Below are 22,298 nucleotides of genomic sequence, written 5' to 3'. Positions count from 1 at the left end.
CAGTCTGCCTCACAACGGGAAACTGAATCATGAAATGTGACAGTACCGAATTAACACTGCAAGTCTCAGAGCATGAGAAGACTTTATAATTAGGCTGGTACACTAGAAGGGTTACAGGGGATGAACATTAGGGAAACATCAATGCTCTCAAATCAGTTTTGATGAGTGAAAAATGACAAAGGCTGTGCAGCTAGCTCAAACAGAAGTCAGGAATGTCATCTTGTGGTTTGTCACTGTCGAGTGAAGCTGTGTTAGCGACTTTATTTGCACTGACTGTAAAATGGGAAGACAAAATAGGGTCTCATATCACCATCTAATATTGATTGCAAAGTTTTTTATCATTTTTAGATTAGACCTTTTTTGATTAACTTGGAAACTGTCTAGCATATATGTATATGTTCTAATATTTTTTAGTCATTTGAGCGATTGAACAACAATGAACTTATTAAGAAATGACAGACATGGAAACCTTCCATTTCAGACTGGCTCCCATGAATCTGTACAACCCTTTTTCTACTAAAGGTTGTGACGCTGAGTGACTTTTGAACAACTAAATGAATTAACTCAACCAAATGACAGATATGACAATGAATAGACAAATTGACAATGATCGTTTTCTTTTGGTTGCATGTTTTTTAGTCTTTGAACCATACTTTTGCATCATGCATCTTATCCCGATTTTAAAATTAACAGTCTCACAAATCTAAATTTGGTTGCTCCACGGTTGTTCAGCAATCGTCATCATGTGAACATGTGGCCTAAAACAGTTTTTCTGCAACTGAAAGTTCAATTAGAAAAGTTTTCCACTGTGCAAATCTCATTGCCGATGACATAATCAAATTTGACACAGACTGAATAGGAGACGCTTCGCAGAGCTCAACTGGAGAGGATCCATTTTCCTTTGCGGCAATCCCTTTACCCGGAAAGTCTGGAAAGGGGATTACGTTCTAAGATTGGAATTGAACAATGACAGGAAGATGCATATTCCAACGAGATATAAAAGCATCAGCTGCTTTTCATTGGTATTTGGCAAAGTCAAGTAAAAAGATCCAGAAAGTGAATCATGATATATGAGTTGCCTTATATGCTTTATGGCTCTGCCATGTCTAACTCTGTATTTCCTGACAAATATACACGACACGAGAGATAAGATATCTTAAATCAGGTTGATAATGAGAGTTCTATACTGAGATTTATGATTCTGCTGTTGACATATTGTCATAGGGTCATGCTTTGTCCTCAGTCTGAGGTTTGACTGCTTTACCTTTTTTTATTGTCATAAAAAGTTTCATTTATACATGTAGCTAAAGAAGACAACACCATAATGGATGATGAACTAAGATTTCATATTTGATATCTACTAAATTTTGTCAAGGTGTGAGGCAGTAAGGGATGTTATTTGAGAACTTTTCTTGAAGTGGTGTCACAGAATTGAAATATGGTTTGCAATATTACATGATGATGATGAATATTTCTCTTTGTTCCAGATCAGTAGATATCATTTCCAGAGTCATGTCAAAATGTACTGTCAGAATGCTGATAAAATGTCATTCTATGAATGCCTTGCCAACAGAAATTGTACTCTTTTTTTATTCTCAGGTCCAAGCCTACTCCCGTGATCGAGACTGGATCACAGAAAGCCCAAGACTTTCAGGTAAGTCAACTCTCAGATATAACCTATTGATATACACATTACAACAACTTTGTACTGTGCATTATCTTCTTCATAGAGTCAATCCACATGAGCATATACAATGCCTTCCAAAGTTGTTACAAAGTTGTACGCTTGGAGTACTCTGCCAGCAGAGGATGGGTTCTGGCAGGTTTTTGACATGTTTTTAGGCGTTTTTGTTGGGCTTTCTACTTTTTTTTTGGTCTCGCCAGTTATCTCACAGTTGGCGAGACAAAAAAAAACAGACAAAGTAGAAAGCCCGACAAAAACGCCTAAAAACAGGTCAAAAACCTGCTGGAACCCATCCTCTGCTTAGAGAGTATGCTTGAAGTTTGCACAAAGTAGAATGCTTTCTTAAAAGTATATTTTGAATTACAATCTTGAAATCAGGAGGCATTTGTATTCTGAGTTGTCACAGATAAAAATGGAAGTCTGTGAAGAAGATGCACATTCTGAGTGAAAGGGAATACTTGGATGTGAATGGTTTGATGCATGTGTGACACTGAAATTCCTGTTGTAGATCTATCAATCTTGGCCTCTTACACCAACAAGAGTTGTACCATTGTAGAAAACTGCATAGCACAATTCAATAGCGGCCTCATCAAAACAGCCTGACACTGAAGAAGGCATCCAAGCAGTATCAACAGTATCAGAAGTGTCTATGGAGGAGTGAAAATGAAAGATTGAATGGAATATACACAATGAACAAATAAAGAGACACAGGAGTGTATGTTGGATACTTTTAAGTTTCTTGTGTCTGCGCTTATTCTGTATCTTGGATGAATGCAGTAACAAGCATTACATACAATATATAAGCATAACTCAAACATCTAAGCATCACATAAAGTATATTCATGTAACAATGAAATGGGCTTCTATTACATCAACACTCCACACGGTTCATGTGTACACATACCATTTTATCCAATACTTGCGCATGCCTTTCATAGATCTTGGGTATTTTTCTTGTCTACTTGCACATGTACATGCACATCTCCTCACAAATAACCTATTACAGTAGCTGAAGACAGTGTACCCATACTTAACCATGCATATGATGGAGAATTCAATTACTTCTCATGGGAGAAACTGTCAGAAGTTTGAGCAAAAGTGGACAACACCTGCACTGGATCGATGCCCAGTATGAGTATTCCACAGTTGTTCTGACACAACATTAGCACTTATTCATATTCATAAGTGTTACTCAAACCCTATCGCTATCACAACCTGTTACTCGCTTGTCTCTGTCATCACCATGGGAGAAACTGTCAGAAGTTTGAGAAATAGGAGACAACACCTGCATTGGGTCCGCATGATTGATGAACAGTGTTAGTATTCTACTGTTGTTCTGACACAACATTAGGGTTGATTCATGTTATAGGTGTTACTCACATCCTATCATCACCTGTCACTCACTTGTCAAAAATAAAATGGATGAGTACTCTTTTAGGGTAAAATTGTATTGTTATTAGTAAAATTGAACGTGATCTTGAACCAGTTTAGCTCTAACAAACTTGTTCTATGGATTCACCACCACTGTAGTCATAGTTTTTGATGCAAAAAAACATCATTGCATTGTTAGTCAAATTGAAAATGATCTGGAACCAGTTTAGCTCAAATGAACTTCTTCTATGGATTCACAGCCACTGTAGTCATTGTTATTGCTGTAAAAAGATAGCATTGGTCCTTTCCACGGTGCTGAATTCTGTGTTGCTTGCCCTCACATCATACAATTACTTGATTACCATATGAATTACTCTCTTGTCAAAACTGAATATTCAGCTTCCTGGCCTGACTGCTATGCAAGAATACCATAGGCCTCAGACAGCTAGGATACAAATCGAAAGTGAAAGTTAGCTCTAACCAGTTTAGCTCAATGAAGTAGATGAACTGTTGAGCTACTCTTCCACTACTTGTGACAGAGAAGACACATGATGTACAGTGTCCCCTATCTGTTGTTGACAAGTACAACGAACAGTGGACCACAGCTTAAAGTCCTTCCATAAGGAGTGGAACCCTTTCCAGTAGCTTGCATGTCAGGTGAGCGATACAACAAAGATTCAAACTCACAACCCCTTGGTCCAACAGCCAAGATTCGAACTCACAACTCCTTGGTCCAACAGCCGAGATTCAAACTCACAACCCCTTGGTCCAGCACCCGACATTCAAACTCACAACCCCTTGGTCCAACACCTGGGATTCAAGCTTACAATCCCTTGGTTCAACAGCTGAGATTCAAACACACAACCCCTTGGTCCAACAGCCGAGATTCAAACTTAGAACCCCTTGGTCCAACAGCCTAGATTCAAACTCACAACCCCTTGTTCAACAGCAAGATTCAAACTCACACCCCTTGGTCCAACAGCTGAAATTCAAACTCACAACCACTTTGGTTCAACAGCCGAGATTCAAACTCACAACCCCTTTGTCCAACAACCTAGATTAAAACTCACAACCAGTTGGTCCAACAGCTGAAATTCAACCTCACAACCCCTTGGTCCAACAGCCGAGATTCAAACTCACAACCCATTGGTCCAACAGCTGAGATTAAAACTCACAACCATTTGGTCCAACAGCTGAAATTCAAACCCACAACCACTTTGGTTCAACAGCCGAGATTCAAACTCACAACCCCTTTGTCCAACAACCTAGATTAAAACTCACAACCATTTGGTCCAACAGCTGAAATTCAAACTCACAACCCCTTGGTCCAACAGCTGAGATTCAAACTCACAACCCATTGGTCCAACAGCTGAGATTAAAACTCACAACGATTTGGTCCAACAGCTGAAATTCAAACTCACAACCCCTTGGTCCAACAGCCGAGATTCAAACTCACAACCCATTGGTCCAACAGTCGAGATTCAAACTCACAACCATTTGGTCCAACACCCAAAATTCAAACTCACGACCCCTTGGTCCAAGACCCGAGATTCAAACTCACAACCCCTAGGTCCATCAGCCGAGATTCAAACTCACAACCCTTGGTCCAGAGGCAGGGTCAGTAACCACTGCACGTCAGTGATCCCACGTAACTGTTGAGTGACGAAATCTGACATTGTGCTATGATTTATCGATGAGGAAGGCCAGTGATGGCAATGCCCACGGTGATGCATCAATGAAGGAGAAATGGATATTCCTTGGGTCGAATCACCCTCTAAGATGACAAGATGACCCCAAGTAATATGGCAGTCATGAAATGTGCTACATTTCAGTATTGGCACATTCTCCTGTATCACCTGTAACCTTCTTCATGTGACCCCGGCTTTGCGTAGAGAATGTGAGAAATATGATGACGTGTGTAGTTTGGTGTGGAGAAACGTGCATAGCATACAGTAAAAACAGCCCAAGAAGAACACTCTGACTGGTTAAATCTGGTCTATGTGGACAGGTGGTCACTATAGACAGGATTTTTCATTCTTGTGTGGATGGAAAAATTATCTAAGGGACCGTCAAAAAGCGGTCACTTGGCCAGGTGGTCCTTATGTAGAGGTTATCACTTGTACAGGTTTGACTTTACCTTTTTTTTACATTTACACAACATTCAGCACCAAGGACAGTGACTTTAAGCTTGAAATGTGATTACCTCGAAAACAGCTTAAAAGCAGCAGACAGAAAAACAAACATCACTTTGTGAATTCTTTTTCTTGTAGAGGATTCATTTGTTGGAAGCTGGTGGGGGCTTGCCACGTGAATTGAGTTTTCTAGAGAATGTATATGTAAAACTTGTCTTGATGTAGTCTTTGAGAACCACACATCCACTGTGAACAGTGTCTGCATCTGCATTTATATTGGAAAAAATGTCTAAATATGTGAGACACCATCTTGGCATGCATGTAGTGTCATCAGATTCAGTCCCATCAAAAAGTATTTCACACATAAAGCTGCATATCCATCAGATGATAAAAGTGACGGAAAGCGGGGTTAAGCATTTGAGCAGATAAGACATTTCCCATTATAATTGTAAAAGAAGCTGTCACCAGATGCCTAGGGATATTCCATACTGCCCAAAGGGAGATTACCTATATGGTAATCTACTATCAGATACAAAACACCTTGCAAAGTAGATTTGTAGGCGGAGGTTTTAAAAGGAATGGTTTTAAATCGATAGCCTATAGGCAATATAACAAGGGGTTTCTTGCAATGAAACAGGGTCTGGTGAGATGGGTCTTACATGTCATGTATAGATCTAAAGAGTGGGTCAAGATACCAGGGCAACAAGAACAAGAAACATCAGAGAGAACATTTATGTTTCCCTCCCACGTATATATGATTACAGCTAGAAGTTCCCGGAGGAAGTTAGATATTAGACTTTGTTCTCCAGTTGGGGGTTTGGTGGGTGAGTAGTTGCCCCTATATCACGACAAAGCCCCTTCTGAATCTCGTTTTACGACTTTGAAGTTTGCCTGCATTTTTCATGAAGATGTCAAAGCCAAGAAGCTGAGTTAATCTGACGTATGAAGACTCCCCCGATGCGGTGTCCTGAGGCACAGTCCATCGCTGCATGATAAGAGGCAGGCTTTTTTCTAGCATGGGGTTGTGGAAACTGGTAGCATACATCATTTTGTAGGTTATTAGAACACAGGAACTGAAATGGGGGAAGTGTCAGACAAGAGATTTATTGAAACGTAGTGGTGTTATATTCCTGCGTTGCTATCAAATAACATTCCTTTAATACTGGTGTGGAGAAATACATCGTAAAATGACTGTGGGGTTTCAATTGTTCCACACTGCACCACATGATATCTAGCACCTCAAGTGCAATCATCTGTTTTTAACTGATTCTGCTTTTTTGATATTTCAAGCTATGACACAATTACAAACTCTCCAGTTCATCATGATTTTCACATAAATTCCAATTCCAATTCAAGAATAGTGGTGTTATATTCCTGTATTGCTGTCTAATAACATTGCTTTAAATCTGGTGTGGAGAAGTACATTGTAAAATGGCTGTTGGGCTAAATTAACTTTTCCACATTGTACAACATGATATCTAGCACCACAAGTCAAATCATCTGTTTGTAACTCTAACTGTTTTTCTTTATTCGAAATTATGATACAATTTATGAACTTACCAACTCATCATGACTTTCAAACATAAATTCCAACTCTTGATGACTGTTTTACCTCCTTTTCCTATAATCTTGTTGATGAAAAATGCACAGTTCCTATAAAGCTGTAATGGTTGTGTTCCTGCATGGAATTTCCTAGTCATGTATCTATGTCAATGCTTTTTTTTTATGGATTCAAGATGGCTTTATTGTTTTGTTGCTGATGAAAACTAAATTATAAACTAATGTACTATCAATCGACATGTTTGAAAGCTAAAAGTAGACATCTAAAGTGGTTGCATCAGGTTTAGACTGATAAATATACAGGTCAAAGATAACGTCTTTTATGAAATACTGTAAAAGGGGAAATGTTGCAGTTTTTGTGGTGACCTTTTCAACACAAACTCAAACCACTGCAAACGTTTTCATCTGTCTTCTGTCTGCCTACCCTCTTGTTTCCATCGCAAACATAACAAAAAACAAACACTCCATTTTCTCCCACTGCAAAATTATATCCCAGCAAACATTTCCCTTTCTACAGTATGTCTTTAAAATAGGGAAGCTTAAAAGTTTCCCTAGATGCTACGTACCGACCCAATCTGTTTCCCAAGCCCCCTGCCAGGCACGGATTGGCATAAGGCATAACGTACAGCTATCAAACCTTCCCTTGTCCTGGGTATAGGCAGTTTTGTAGGGCCTATTAGTCAACAGACGCCGGTAATATTATTGTGCCCCAAGGTTAGCGCAGGGCCGGCCGGCTCCAAGATTTTCAATCTGCAAAGTGTGATGAGTGATGAAGGAGGAATCCATTGGGGAGGCTGGTGGGGAATGCTATTACTCATAACTATGTGCAGGAGGTATTGGAAGGCAGAAGCAGGGCCACATGTTACTGTAATTCATGCTTCTTTCACTGTAACTTTATGTTCACTGTTTTCGCGGTCACCTCTGTACCGTGAACTTATAATCACCGTGAAACCCATCTGTACTGTAAATCACGTGCCACCACCGTGAAGTTAAATTTCAAATGAAAATGTTCATTTTCCTTACACTGAAATTTTTCTACTGTGAATATTCAGGGAATTACAGTATGTAGGGCCAAAAGCAAACTCATTTTCAACTCGGTAACATTTTATGACTTTGATGTCATGGTATTGAGGACATCCCTATTTTCCGACTCCCCTTCATTCTGACACCCCTACATGTACGTAAGGGTTAAGGTTTGGGTTAGGGGGTGTTGGAACATATATAGCTATAGGGATACATTGGGAAGGGCTGGTGGAGAATGTTATAACTCATAACTATCGTACATGCGGGGGGTACATGTAGTGGGAGGGGAAAAAGGGCCATATGTTAAATAGGACAATAACAATTATTAAAAAATGCCTCCGAGTCAATATTAGAAGTTCCACCAATAATTGCGAAAGCACATGCTCATCCAAAACTACTTTGTCTTTTTTTAAAGGTAGAGTAGTCTCATATGATGGCTGTTGCTACATGTATACAGAAGATGCCATAGGTTGTACCTCGCACAATTGTTGTGCAATGAAGTTTATATATAGGGTCAAAAACTTTGAGATAATGGTTTGGGTGCAACCCTATGTTCTGATGCCCCAAGTTCTGACAACCATATAAATGTTAGAATTAGGAAGGGTTTGAATTTGCAGTGGAAATTTTTCTGCCAATTATCAAAGTATCAAGAAAGAAGGCAAACTACATTGTAGGTCCCATGATACTGATTGGAAAAAGTTACCGGGAATTTTTGTTCGGTAAGTTTTGCCTGCGGCATTCCATCAGTCTCATCTGCAGACATGCCCACTCATGCAGTAAGCAGAAATGGATGTCCCGACCAGGAATCCATAATTAGTTGTCTCCGTTCTAAATGAATGCAAGGTCCAGACCTGTATTTAATGGTTGTTTGAGATTACATGTCGCAGGAAATAAATAGTGAACTACTACTATTATAGAACTGTCACTAATGTCGTTGGTGTATGAGGAATTGTCTTTTTAATGATTCGTCATACGATCTGAAATTACCAGCCTATCATTTTGAAAGGCAAAGTAAGGAATAATTCAGTTGTTTCTACACAATGATGGGAAGACATTGATTGCAATGTGTCACAGTTAGAGCTGTGTACCTAAAAAAATTTTAGGTACAGGTACAGGTACAGGTACACGGGTTAAGGTACAGGTCCGGACCTGAACCTGTACCTAAACTACTTGTTCGGAAAATGCTAGATTTTCAATAAGGACAAAAGCATGTTTGAACTGGTAAAAACATAATATTTGATTGTGCCAGGTATTATTTTTAGTAAAACACAGATGAAAATTTGACTCCAGCCACGCAAATGTGTTTTCTGTGCTTTAGAGTGGCTTTAGAGCACTGCCACGGTAATTTCATAGTAATTTTATCTGTCAAAGTGGCCATCCCCTGAGTCAGGTCCAGTATCAATACCTAATTGATTGTACCCGGGACTGTATCGGTACACAGCTCTAGTCACAGTTGGTTTACAGATGTCACCTAAAGTAGGATAGGATCAATGAGCTGAACTGAACTGAGTACGCTGAATCTTACTCTTTGTTAATGTGGCAGTTGCAAATGTAGCAGTGACAGTTCCCAGGAATTCTATTGCTACGTTTGTAATGAGAAGACTACCAAAGTTAATAAGGACTCGAAGCCAACCCATTTCTTGCTAAAGGTTGGAAAAGAATGTCTTTGAAATGGACTGCCACCAATCAACAAGGGGGCCAAGAGATCATCTAGTTTGTGGGTGTCAGAATGGAAGTAATATTCTTCAAAGTTCAACTTCATTGTTTGAATGTGCCAGTGTCAAATTTTTGTTCCTCTCGGGCCCTTTTTGTGAGGACATCTTTCACGGATAAACCTTAAAGGACCTACCTTTCTTCCAGTACATATACTGTTGCTCAGAACTTTAAAAGGTTGGTAAGTGTCAAACCTCTGCACATAAATGAACCCATGGCCAACAAAGTTAGATTGTTTCTTTTATGAAGATCTCCCATTATGATTGACTCTACAAACTGCCTGATTGACATGTAACGGTGGAGATGGAAATGTCGGTAAGTAAAGTTTATTGCACAACAAATGTAACGGGTACAATGTATGGCAAGTTCGTAGACAGTACAAAATGTCAAATATATGTCTTTGCTTATTAACAATGCTATTGAATTCTATAAAACTTAAGTCTAAACACTACGGTATACAATAAGAGTAATACACAATACATATGTGGAACTATGTTACATGATACACAGGAAACATCAATTGTTGGCATCAGAGATCAATCGATTTCTTTTTAGAAAAGAGGTAGATATGTATTGGCCTATGTACAAGGAAATTGCGTCAGGACATGACATAAGTAAATTGAACGTTTCTGGGCTTGTCTTAGATGGTAAGGTTATGTTTGCATTGCGGGTGATAACATTCATAAGTGTCTGTCTCTCTTCAATGTACGTGGGGCATGTTAAAAGAAAGTGGAATTCATCTTCAACAGTATGTTTAAGACTGCAGACTATGATCTTCAGCAGCACTGGTATTAGGGACACTAATTGAGGAGTACTACATCCTCTGGGAACAGCGGGTGATTTTTCAATCCTGGCAGGGTAATCCTTATTAAGTGAAATTTGCACTTTCCACGCATCATTTTGGGTACAGATTTTTTACCCCAGTATAACTGCAGCCTGCATTCAAATTACTTAATTGATTTGGGGCTCTTAGAGGGATTTGCAAGGTTAAGAGTCTACTTTTCCGAGTTTTTGAAATGCTGTCCCAAAGGCTTCTGTTAACATAAGCTAGTTGAAGTAAACCTGTTTCTTGTTTTGCATCTGTTTGAGACTTGCTAAGAAGTTTCAATTAACCAGTTGACTTTTGATTGCCTGTATAATATCATAAACTTATGATTTGAAGGAAAAGTATATATTGCCAACAGGGGATGGTATTTCAGTACCACGGTCACAAACATAATATCTCCCAATATCTCACTTCTTCCTGTGTGCCTGCTTACAAGCGATTCATGTCAAGTTACCTTAAACAACAGTAGAATCAGATTTGTAACTATTCACTGTGATATTCACACTAATGGCATCACACATACTTCTGAAAAAAATTCAGTTAATGTTGAGGTTGTAAAGTTACCAGCTTTTAAAATAAATGGCCCTTTTGGGGGTGAAGTCCAATTTCTTAGCCTATTGTCACTTTGCTTTCATTTTGGCAAGGAGAAATAGGTCCCAGGGGTAGTTATCTATGATTGTCATATTGGTAGATGTCGTCAACCAATCAGAAGGCTCCATTTGATAATTAGATTGATTCTGGGATGACAAATTTGAAGAAAGCTGATTGGTTCTGCACTTTGTGTGTCAGCTTCTGTGCAAGGTCAGTTCCATTACAGCAATACCATTTTCTCTGTAGCCTCATTTTTGGACAAATGGTGAGGTCGATTAGGATGTATTACAAGCAGTTAGACATGTACGCTGTGACTGTAATCTTTGCATTTCACACGGCATGTCCCAAGGCAAATATAAGAAAAAGATATTCTACATACCATTTTCTCTGTAGCCTCATTTTTGGACAAATGGTGAGGTCGATTAGGACGTATTACAAGCAGTTAGACATGTACACTGTGACTGTGATCTTGGCATTTCACACGGCATGTCCCAAGGAAAATATAAGAAAAAGATATCCTGAATACCAGACTCAATTTTCATGTAATGCCTTTTTTGTTGAGAAACATTGTAAATATGTGTAGTACATTTGCTCAAATTGGACCTAATGCAAAGCACTGAAAATCTATGGTGACACATTGGTTGTTAAGAATAATTGGAAAGTGGGACTATTGTAAGTTGCAAAGGGGAACATAGAACACGACACCAATTCACTATCATTTCTAGGACTTCAGTATTGAATCAGATGTTGATTTTTTACTACTACGAAACAGAAGTAAGAAATTAACATCTGAAAATAGGTGATTGTTTTTCTGTGACATTTTCTTTTCAAGAAAATGAATTTATTCCTACCTTCTTGGCCATTACAGTAACCAAACAAAGTAACCCATTAACAGTGATTTTTTACTTCTGCTTCGTATGCACTGCAATTTAAACAAATGTGAAAATAGGTAATTGTTTTTCTGTGACATTTATACTGTCATGTTTAAACTTGGTGATCAATGTATGAAGCACCAGTTGACCACTTTTCATCAAAATTTAATGTAAAAAACAGTGACTTTGTCTTAGTCTGAGTGATGAACTCATACAACATGAGCAGTATTTAGGGCAGAAATGTGAGATTGCTAAAACTTAATTGTTGGGAACATTTCACACTTACCACACCCTCGTTACTAGATTAATAACCTTTGTGACCTAATTCTATCATATAGAAGCTTAATAACACAACAAAAAGTACAGTGACTTTTGCATGGCCAACTACAAACTACAAAATAGAAATACAAAATAAATCTTACAATTCTATGTGCTAAACAATATAGGCTAACATATGCAAATGTCTAATATCTTGATACAACGAGATTGGGCTGGAATGCCATGGTTGACTGCTTAACAACATACAAATGAACAGTAAGTGACAAACCTTATAGGAATGTTGGAATGTGTATCTTCATTTACGTGAAGACAGAACTGTCTCTGTTCCTTTAAACATGTCTTCATATTAATAAGCAACAACGGAAGTCATATTCGGGAAGTGAAAATTAGCATTGCAAATCAGACCCGTCCAGACCACATCATTGCTGCGACTTCCAGGAGAATTCCCCGCGGATTGTCGCCGCGTGAATTAGAGGGGATGGCGGGGAGATGTTTTATGGTGCTTATCAACCAATCCCTGCAGGATGAGTGATGATTGCGGCACAGAGGAACAGAGGATGATGCCCAACGGTGTGGCTTTGTTCTGGAAATGGTGGGGGTGTGTCGAAGGCAACTGTGAGGCTATGGCTCAGGCAGGAGGAGGGGATTAACATGATGGGCTAGGAATGTACGGGAGGAAATCACCAGGGATTGTTTGTGGCCTGCAGGATTCTGAGGCAGCTAGGCCTTCAAGGGAGTTCTCTGTGATTACCTGAGATGAGACAAGGAGTCTATTTGATGATCTTCTCGACAGCTTATGATCAGAATATGGTAATCTAGAAGATGTAGTGTTTTGGTCCCAAGGATTGTGAAAGGAAAGAAGGAGGCATATTTCTTTGAGAGCTAAGTGATAGTTTCAAACAGAAATCTCAGGAGCACAAAATTTATGGCTTAATGATATGTGTATTGGCACACTTGATTCTGGCTGTATTTCATTGGGAAATGGTCAGGTACCAGACTAATGCCAAGAGGCATGAGGCCCTCCCCACTTGTATTGATCGGCGTTATGTATGAGTGTATGAGCTTGAGGGTGTCCAATAACTAGCAGTCAGAAAGTGCAATAATCTTTTTTTTTCTCCTCTTCTCACATTACGGTGTGTAAGAATATCCTCCAACCTATTCTTGGCGACATTCATCCATGGGAAGTAGGCATCTGGATTTTCTAGTGTCATTTCTATTGGAAGAGAGACTTCGTCTGCATATAGGAGAAAGGCATCAAACCTAACAGTTGAGTAGAGCTGTGACAACAACGTGCGTCTCTGTCCCAGGACTTTTAATTTCCTGGGCTGCAGATGTCCCTAATCTCTTGTGGGTTGGTCTTGGAACGTGCTGGCTGTTACTGAATGGACCGTCGGTACCCCTGACGGAGTGGACCTCATGATTAACCCAACAGTTGGGGAACAAGCGTGATTCCAAGCACGATGGAGGAACCAACCGATGATCTGCTGCGACGACTTTCGTGACTCAACAACAGTCAATTCTCCTTTTGGTGCTGTGCACATTTGTAGGAGTCCTGTTGGATTTACCTCAGTGAGGCAACACTGGTGTTACCACCATGCCATCAAAGAGCGATTCGCCGACGTCCCCTCCCCCTGTGTCGAGTAAACCAGCGGCACGCAGCCAGACAGCAAGCATTGCTGCGGCCAACCGCAAAATGAGAAGCATGCCTGACCGGAATTTCACTCTCGTAAGTCTGACACCCTCACAATCTTCAATGGGCTTGGGCCTCTGAATTTGGAGAATCCCTAGAGATTTGTTTTTGTTTGAATGTGTGTCGTAATGTTTTGTTGTTGCTGATGTGTCGGTTGCAATACTGATTCAAATTACTACCGTCAGCTGTTTAACATACCGTTTACGGATGCTCTTTTGAAATGCAAAGTTCTGATAATCATACATTTATCTACATCAGCCTGAAAGCTTTAAAGAATACATGTATCCATGTTGCAATTTCAAAGGAGATGAAATTTGCTTTCTTGATATTTATCATACTCTTGGAAGCTTTAGATACAGACGTGTAGAATAAATCACAATGCGTCTGGTGTATTGAATTGGTTACGTTTATCTTATACCGAGAGCTGGTGTTTCTCGGTGATACGCTACACCTGATATTGCTAACGTTTACATGCATGAAGCAGGGCTTGAAAGTAATTTTAGTGGAATGCTGTAATAGTATGTGCACAGGTGCATGTAACCTAAAAATGTAGGTGCACACAAATATTTTGGCTCCACAAGGTACATGTAGAATAAATCAACTCAAATTCAAACGTTATAGCTAATTTCAATATTCTACACAAAGTAATACCACAAAGGTTTCTTCTTATTTTTAATACTTAAATGTCAAGAATATTTTGTATAATTGTGCATAATAGTACCTTAATCTATGTTACTCTTCACAAATATCTAGGTGCATGGGTGAACCTACAGTCAGAAATAAGATGCAGAGCTCTAATTGCGGGTGCACAGGAGTGCATATGTACCCAGTTTTTCAAGCCCTCATGAAGTATCAAAGAAAAAATAAAACCTTTGTTGTATTACATGTTTAAAATTTTGATGTCAAGTTTAGAATTTCAAATTCTGAAGAGTAGCAGTATTAGGTTTTTGATATTAAAGTTTTGAGACTTTGTCTAATGTTGTGCTTCAAATTTTATCGGAGTATAGATTTAAATCTTATTTGCACTAGAGCACGTATAGCTATTCCCAAAAATGAATTTCGAGTCGTGTTTCATTCATGAAGTATCACACAGTGTGGGGGTGCTCTCAATAATGCATGCACAGCTAACTGGATGTCCCAAACAGAACACAATATGAAGACTCTTGGGTCCTAAATTATTGATGACAACAAACTGTGCGTAATTGACGTGGATCTTTTCAGAGGTTTATGTAGTTTCGTGGCATAATTAGGCTATATACTTGTTATTAGACTTTCAAGGAAATTGTTTGCATGAAACAGAGGGCTGTTTTGTTTATGTCAACTTCTTCTGGGAAACTATAACAGATTAAACTATTTGCAAATCGTGGGAAGCACATTGTTTACATGTATCTTATTAAATAAGGGTGTTTTAAACAGAGCTTTGTAGTTTCATGGCTGTTATCATAGACATTTAAGGAAATTGTTTTCATGAAACCTTAAATCGAATAGCTGTTTTTAGTTTTTATGGGGAAACAATCTAAATTAAGCTGTTTACAAATTGCGGTATTTGTCTGAATAGAAAAGGGTGCTAAAAACAGATCTGGGTCAAAAATTGTTATTGGTGCAATAAATCATTGAGCCATATCTTATCTGGCATATTGATAAACATAAGTAATTGGAATCATGCTATGATGGCAACAAAATGGTGCAATAATCTATGATTACTGACCTTTGAAATTCCCAGAGAACAGGACAGATGATGGAAGATAATTTTCAGCAATATTTCATAAGATATCTGCTGTCTTTAGGACAAATGTTACAAATTGTGTGGCTCGAAAACATAACCAGTCTTTTAACCTTCTCCCTGCTGCCTAACTCTGTAACCAATAGAGAATGGGGTGCCAAACAGCTACTTCAGTGTGCTAAAAGTTAATGAACTTATTTATGTTCTCAGTTCTCTTGCTGGGACAACAATAACTTGTAGAAAGGCTATTAGATAGATTGACTTGAATTCTTGCAGACTGAGCTGAGGTCCAGTAATCACTGATTGTAAATCTTGTGCCAGACTGATAAAGTTAAATGGTGTCTAGACCTGCATTCAGATCTTCTGCAGGGACATTCAGAAAATTTAGTAATGCTGGATATCCATTTACTTTCAACATGGTTTTATTTTGCAGAAGGAGGGAAAAAGCGGTTTTTGGCAGTGCATTAAATTTGCAGTTTAAAGTCAATTCTGTAGAACAGAAATACATCAGAAATGTATGTTCTTGGTTTCATGAATTTGCCATGGAAGAGTCACCACAAAACCCGCAAAAATAAAACAAACCTTTGTGAAAGTTTTGAGTTTACAGATTCTGAAGCTTCTAAGAAGGGGATTACAACCCAACTTGAATTGTTTTCCAGCTGTTTTAATGACACTTGTGTGAAGAGTGCTCCTTCAGTACAAGAGTGCCTATAAACTACACCTTACCCCCTACAGACAGTATTGTTTTTTGCCCTCTGTCTCAGTATAATAGATTTAAAAAGTCGAATGCTGCCACAGTACCAATACCAATTATGCTGTGAAAATGGTTGTATGCTCAATGAGTGAACTTATTGAATCAGATGTTCTAAGTTCTCTTGTTGCGACAACATAACGTTGGGTAACCTAAATTCGCGGGGTACTTAAATTCGGGATTTTTCGAAAACGGGGTATTTAGGGATATGTGCTAGATGCAACATAAGTAATACCGCTAGAAATGCAAACCTGCCAGACTTACGTATTCAGAACACTGTCTGAAAAGCTTCGATAAGCATGGATTATAAGGCGACGAGGTCAAAAACTCTCCGTCCCTTATTGGAACAGTCTGAGGACTTCGTGGGAGAATTAAGCAACATGGTTGTCGGCTGGTTTATAAGAAAAATGTCACATCCGCTTCCTGCTCAACACAATTATTTACAAGACAACTTATTACAATCTCTTTTGCTAACCTGCAACTGGATTCTAAGTGTGATCAATCAACAAAACTCCTCTCTGTTGCTACAACCTACGGCACGTGTATTTTCCCGCCGCCATATTGTTAACCAGAATCCTGTTGTCAAGCAGACGACAAAGGTTTGTGAGGAACACTTTTTTGTCTAAATGCTGCGTGTGATAGTGGACTGAGGAAGATATTTTCCTCAAAGTTTGCTCCTAACACAACAAGGAACACATGGACATAGTAGTATTACCATTGCTACGGCATCCAGCTAACTTCCCATGAATAATGTAACGTTACACGTTGCCCGATGATGACGATGGGCCGACTTTGAGTGAAGTTCTACCGACTCAACACACGGGTTGTACCCGAACTGGCCTGATGTGTGCGGTACGGCCGTTTTTTCGTGTATTTTTTTTACTTGGACACGTCTATATCCATAGCACTCTCCTCAAGCCAAGGATGGACCGAATAGCTGCTGTATAAAATGTGATTAGCGGTAAGATATTCAAGACGAATCTTCTCTCCCGAATTAATGTGCCCCCCTGTCCGACAGCACCCCTGTTTTGGTATGATGGACTTCAAAAGTTGACTGTAGCCACAGTGTCAGTATCAATTATACTGTGAGGCTGATTGTGTGCTCTATGAAGATCCGAATAGACCCTTTGTGGTCTTCCTGCTGCATTATAAGTCGCCAAGAATCAATACCCGTGTCTCTTCCGTGACAAGCAAAGAGGTTAACGACATGGGAGAGGACTCATTGTGTTTTTTATGTGCTGCTGCAGTCTCATCGCAGAATAATGAAGCTTCAAACTGACACTTCAGAAGTATAATGAAGATATATGGAAGGTTTTGGTGTGGTAGGATCTGCCGACGAGATATCGGGAAGTGGCTATTACAGAGGAGTAAGATAACTCTTCGCAGTCCTTTTCAAACAGAGAGGAGTCCTTAATATGGCAGGCAAAAAGGTTCAAAGAAGCACATCTGTTTGGCAGCTAGCACATCTGTTCCATTGAAGATACAGATTTGTAGGGGATATATGTCCGTCATTTGAAAACATCAAACTTTGATGCTTTCAATGGTAATTGAACCTTGAAAATCACTGCACTTAAAATCTTTCTAAGGCAGTAAGATGTCAAAGAAAGCACATCTGTGTGAAATATGTAACTAGCACATGTGTTCCATTGTAGATACAGTATGTCTGTCCTTTGAAAACACCAAACCTTGTCACTTGACACCAATTCACCATATGATATAATTCAAAGTATTATCAGCTCTGTGTACTTGGATACTTTTTTTTGTGTGACATTTATGCAATTTATGCAGTTCTGTAGATGATTCAACCTTGAAAATCACCCAAAAATTACTGAGGCAGCCAGAAACTTCTCAAAGAAGCACGTCCGATTATGCAGTGAGCACATGTGCTCCATTGAAGATACAGATTTGTAGGGGATATATGTCCGCCCTTTGAAAGCATCTAGTCTTGTCATTTGACATACTTCCCCATTCAAAGTACACGTAATTCAAAGTATTACCAGCTTCCTGTGTCTCACATTTTTATGCAATTCATTGAAGATCAGATTTGTAGGGGATAGACGTTTGCTCTTTGAAAGCATCAGCATGTGAGAGAGAGGATTAATCGCCTTGCCCAGTGCACCGTTAAGACCTCTCCTGTGGAGTGCTGTAAAACGACGGCCCACTGTTCCGCCCCTGACACCGCTGCCACGGGGTTGAAGATGAGGGTTACTGTAGTTCACTTTATCTTCACGGTAGAAAAATTTCATGGTGTAAGGAAAATGGACATTTTCACAGAACTTTTACTTCACGGAACGGATGTGTGAAGGAATCATAAATAATTTCAACAGGTTTTTCACGGTGATGATAAGTTCACGATACAGAGGTGACAGTGAAAACAGTGAACATAAAGTTACAGTGAAAGAAAAAAAGAGTTACAGTATGTGAGTCGAAGTGCACCCATGGTAATGCCTGATGAATAACTCATTTCTTAGTAGTCGTTCCAAACAGAACCTCCCTGGTCTTTAACATCACTTTTTTGGGTCAGGCACAAGGGATACTGTAATGTTACTCCATGCATACTAATGAATGATCAAAGATGTACAACTATCTCAAAGGTAAAGGTAAAGGTGAAGCGGGCGACCTCAGACTGAGGTCAAAGCATGACACTTTTTCGTCAGCTACATGTAGTAGTGCGATGCGGCTTTACTGTGGCCTGTGAATTCAGCCAAGCACACTGGGTCACCCCTACTCTTCTTGATATGCGTGTTGGGTTCTTTTACGTGCAGAGGTTTGATGTTTAGAAAGGGTGAAACATGGTTCGCTGAAATACCTTTAGATACATGTATGTGTACCAGGAAATTGTAACAACAAAGTTTACCTGGTGGTACCAGCAAATGAGGGAGAGTAATCTGTATTCCATTGTCTTCCGTAAGAATTTCTCGCAATTTCTAAAGCCCATCTTTGGCAAGAGTTATGTTGAGGTCTGATTTGATGTAAAGCTCCAGTAAGCGTGTTTGATAGTTTGTTTTCTGGTTTGAAACTGAGAAAGCCTTCATCTGTCTTTGATGAAATGGCAAGAAGTACAGTTACTGATGTTCAATCAATCAAACAGTTAGAAAGGATTAGAGTTACTTTTCCTTATAAAAGGATTTTCTTTCTTGTCTGTGAATGATCAGGTTATCAATATGTTCCTGTACTTAGTGAGTAAAATTAATGAGAAGATAGATCTTAAAAGAGATCAAGCTTGTATTGATCCAGTCGTGATGGGTAGTTGTGACTCGCTGTGCATAGAAATGTACTTACTGCACATTGTCTTGAGAGGAAAAAGTAGGATTGTTAGAAATGACAAGGTGTTGCATCAGGTTAGACATCCGGGTAATAAGATGACTGGCAAAAGATAGCAGATGCAATTTGAAACGTTTGTGTAGACAGATAGTCATGACTTACTATGCATAGAAATCACTGCACATTGTCTTGAGGGAAAAAGTAGGATTCTTAGACATGATGTGGTGTTGTGTCAATGAAAGTTAGACATCCGTGTAATAAAGTGACTGGCAAAAGATAAAAGATGCAATCTGAAACATCTGATCATTTACAAAATGTATCCAGTCTGCCCTGTCTTTCGGAAAGAACGTAAAATAGGGGTTTCGTGTTTGAGGAGGTGCCTCGAGCACGTTTAAGGGGAAGTGCTAGCAACCCCTCCCTGTAAAATTATACCCTGCTACTGAAACAGCAAGGAAACATGCTGCCCTATGTGCCACTAAGCACTACAAGGGTCTGAACAAACATACAAACTAAAGAAGTTGGGTAAAGGTTAGAATCATTTCCCTTCTATGTTACACTCTGCAATTGTGGCAAAAGATGCAGTCTGAAATTTCTGATTATTTACAAAAGTTGTTTAATTGCCGCCAATAGTGTAAATTTCCAAGAATCAACAAATAAAATTCATATGGCCTTAGGAAGAGACTAAGAAGTAAAGGTTGGAAACATTTCCTGCCTATTCTTTCTGCGCTCTGTAGTGCAGCTCTAAATGATCAATAGCCATAGGATGACGTGTACATGGAATAGCATGGAACAGGTGCAGAAACAGCAAGGAAATTGCTGCCCTATGTGCCACTTAGCACTTCAATTAGGCATGTCACACCATTTTTTGGGTAAGATATAACTTGCTAAAATTGCTGTCAAAGTACAGATCAGATACTTCCGCTTGCAATGTTTTTTCCGTTTCAAAATCGGACAAAGTTTAACTTTTTTAAGAACTTTTTTAAGTTGAAAAGTGGGACGTTTTTATTAGAAGACGCTTATCTATTGGCCCTAGTACAATGGTCTAAATGAACGAATGAAGAAGTTGGGTAAAGGTTAGAAACATTTCCCGTCTATTTTACACCCTTACAGTACAGCTCCACATTGATTGATAGCCATCGGATGACAGGTACACGCAAGTGAAGTGTGGTAATTAACCAAATGGACCATGTTCAGGCCCGGCTCAATTAGGATCAGCCATCCTGAAATAGGAGAGGTAATCATTGATGGCATTAACCTGTTGTACATGGTGATGGGTTGGGCTGAGGAAGTGGGGCGACGTAAGGGTCGACAGTGACAAAATCCCACTCACTAAATGGAGCTAGACGTTTAAATTGGCCGCTGGAAATGGGAACACTTTGTAAATGGAAGTGGAATGGAAGATGCATTGCAGTTTGGAATTGGGTCAAAGGCAATGTGTTGGAAGTAATGCCTTAAAAAGACTTTGACTTCAGATGAAGGTCAGACATTCAGGTAATATGGTACACCAAATCACTGGATATTATTTTGGAAACGCTGAAAGTAGTGGATGCTACTTGAAATGTCTGACCATTTTCAAAATCATCAGTTGCTTGAGTAACTGCTGTTTGGCATGACGTTGACTTTATTCAAAATGCAACAGCACAATACAAAAGTTAAGGTTACGATCATACGTAAAAATTGAATTGATAACACTTGAAAATACCATTCTACAGGTATAGCAGAGGATAAGAAACAATATTTTAACTACTAATGTCAAAAAACAAAATTAGACATAAAGTTGTACAACTATAAGAAAGCAACAAAAGAAATAAGTATATTTGAAATTATACAGCCTATTTGCAAATGTTAAAGAAAACACTGCAGACTTTTTTTCTTTCAATTTCATTCAACAACCATAGCAGAGGATTGAAAATATGTTTCAACATACTAAATTGTAAAAGACCAAAATTATGCATGTAAGAAAGTGGACGGAAGGAATAAGAATATTCAAAGCTATACAGCCTACTTCCAAAGATTGAATAAAACATTTTTTACTTTCAATTTCATTCTGCAGCCATAGTAGAGGAGCGAAAATTTGTTTCAAAATACCAAGTGCAAAATTATACATGTAAGAAAGGGGACCAAAGGAATAAGAATATCAAGAATAGTTGAAACATAGGTGAAGGCAATAGCAGTCTTCACACTAAATATCCCCCCCTACTGCTGCACACTTTACACTGGTATGTGGTCTAGATTAACTCAGTTCAAGTTGAAATTTGCAGCTGCAGTGTAGTAATGTGGTGTAGATTGGTTGGTTTAAAGACTAATACATTATCTTCATATCACATCTATATGATGGTGTTTTATAGATAATAACAAGTAATGGTGAGTTGGAAGAAACCGGAAAGATTGCAATGATTTTCTCATCAAAGAGTATATTACCCAGGTAGCAGCATCTGTGAAATTTCCTCTTGCATATAATAACAGTTATTAAACTGCCAGGTTCAAGATATTTCAGTCGCGCTGTACAAACCATAAAGTTCCTAATTGATGTCAAAACTGCTCTCTACGAAATTACTAGCAATCTTCCGGGAGAAAGAGGTTCCCCTGTGGGGGAATGGCAGCTGACAAACTAGAGGAGGCCTAACTACATGTATAAGGGGAAGGCAATAACCTCGGGTGAACATGGTTGTTTTGGGATGTCGCTGTGGCTCAACTGGTAGCAGCCTTGCAGTTGAGCTCCTGGTTCCAATTAGTTGGTAAATTGGAGCTAGACCACTGTTTAAGTCCTTTGTGAGGACATCTCAATTTGGGGATGCACCGCCTTTCAGAAGGGGCAT

At 39.1% G+C, this 22,298-nt stretch overlaps 1 protein-coding gene across 10 annotated transcripts in view; it reads left to right on the top strand.

Annotated features, from left to right (window-relative positions):
* LOC136427239 (otoferlin-like) overlaps positions 1-22,298 on the top strand; it is a 216,536-nt gene that overhangs the window by 116,335 nt on the left and 77,903 nt on the right. For 9 of the 10 annotated variants that reach the window (XM_066416028.1, XM_066416032.1, XM_066416031.1 and 6 more), the window contains one exon: positions 1,600-1,654. In XM_066416028.1, coding sequence (XP_066272125.1) covers positions 1,600-1,654 — 55 coding nt within the window. Of the gene's footprint in view, positions 1-1,599; positions 1,655-12,940; positions 13,778-22,298 lie in introns of those variants that run through there. The other variant, XM_066416034.1, reaches the window with a different exon arrangement.

The sequence above is a fragment of the Branchiostoma lanceolatum genome, chromosome 2 (genome assembly GCF_035083965.1).
Source record: "Branchiostoma lanceolatum isolate klBraLanc5 chromosome 2, klBraLanc5.hap2, whole genome shotgun sequence".
Lineage (NCBI taxonomy): Eukaryota > Metazoa > Chordata > Leptocardii > Amphioxiformes > Branchiostomatidae > Branchiostoma > Branchiostoma lanceolatum.
This window is presented reverse-complemented; position numbering and strand designations above follow the sequence as displayed.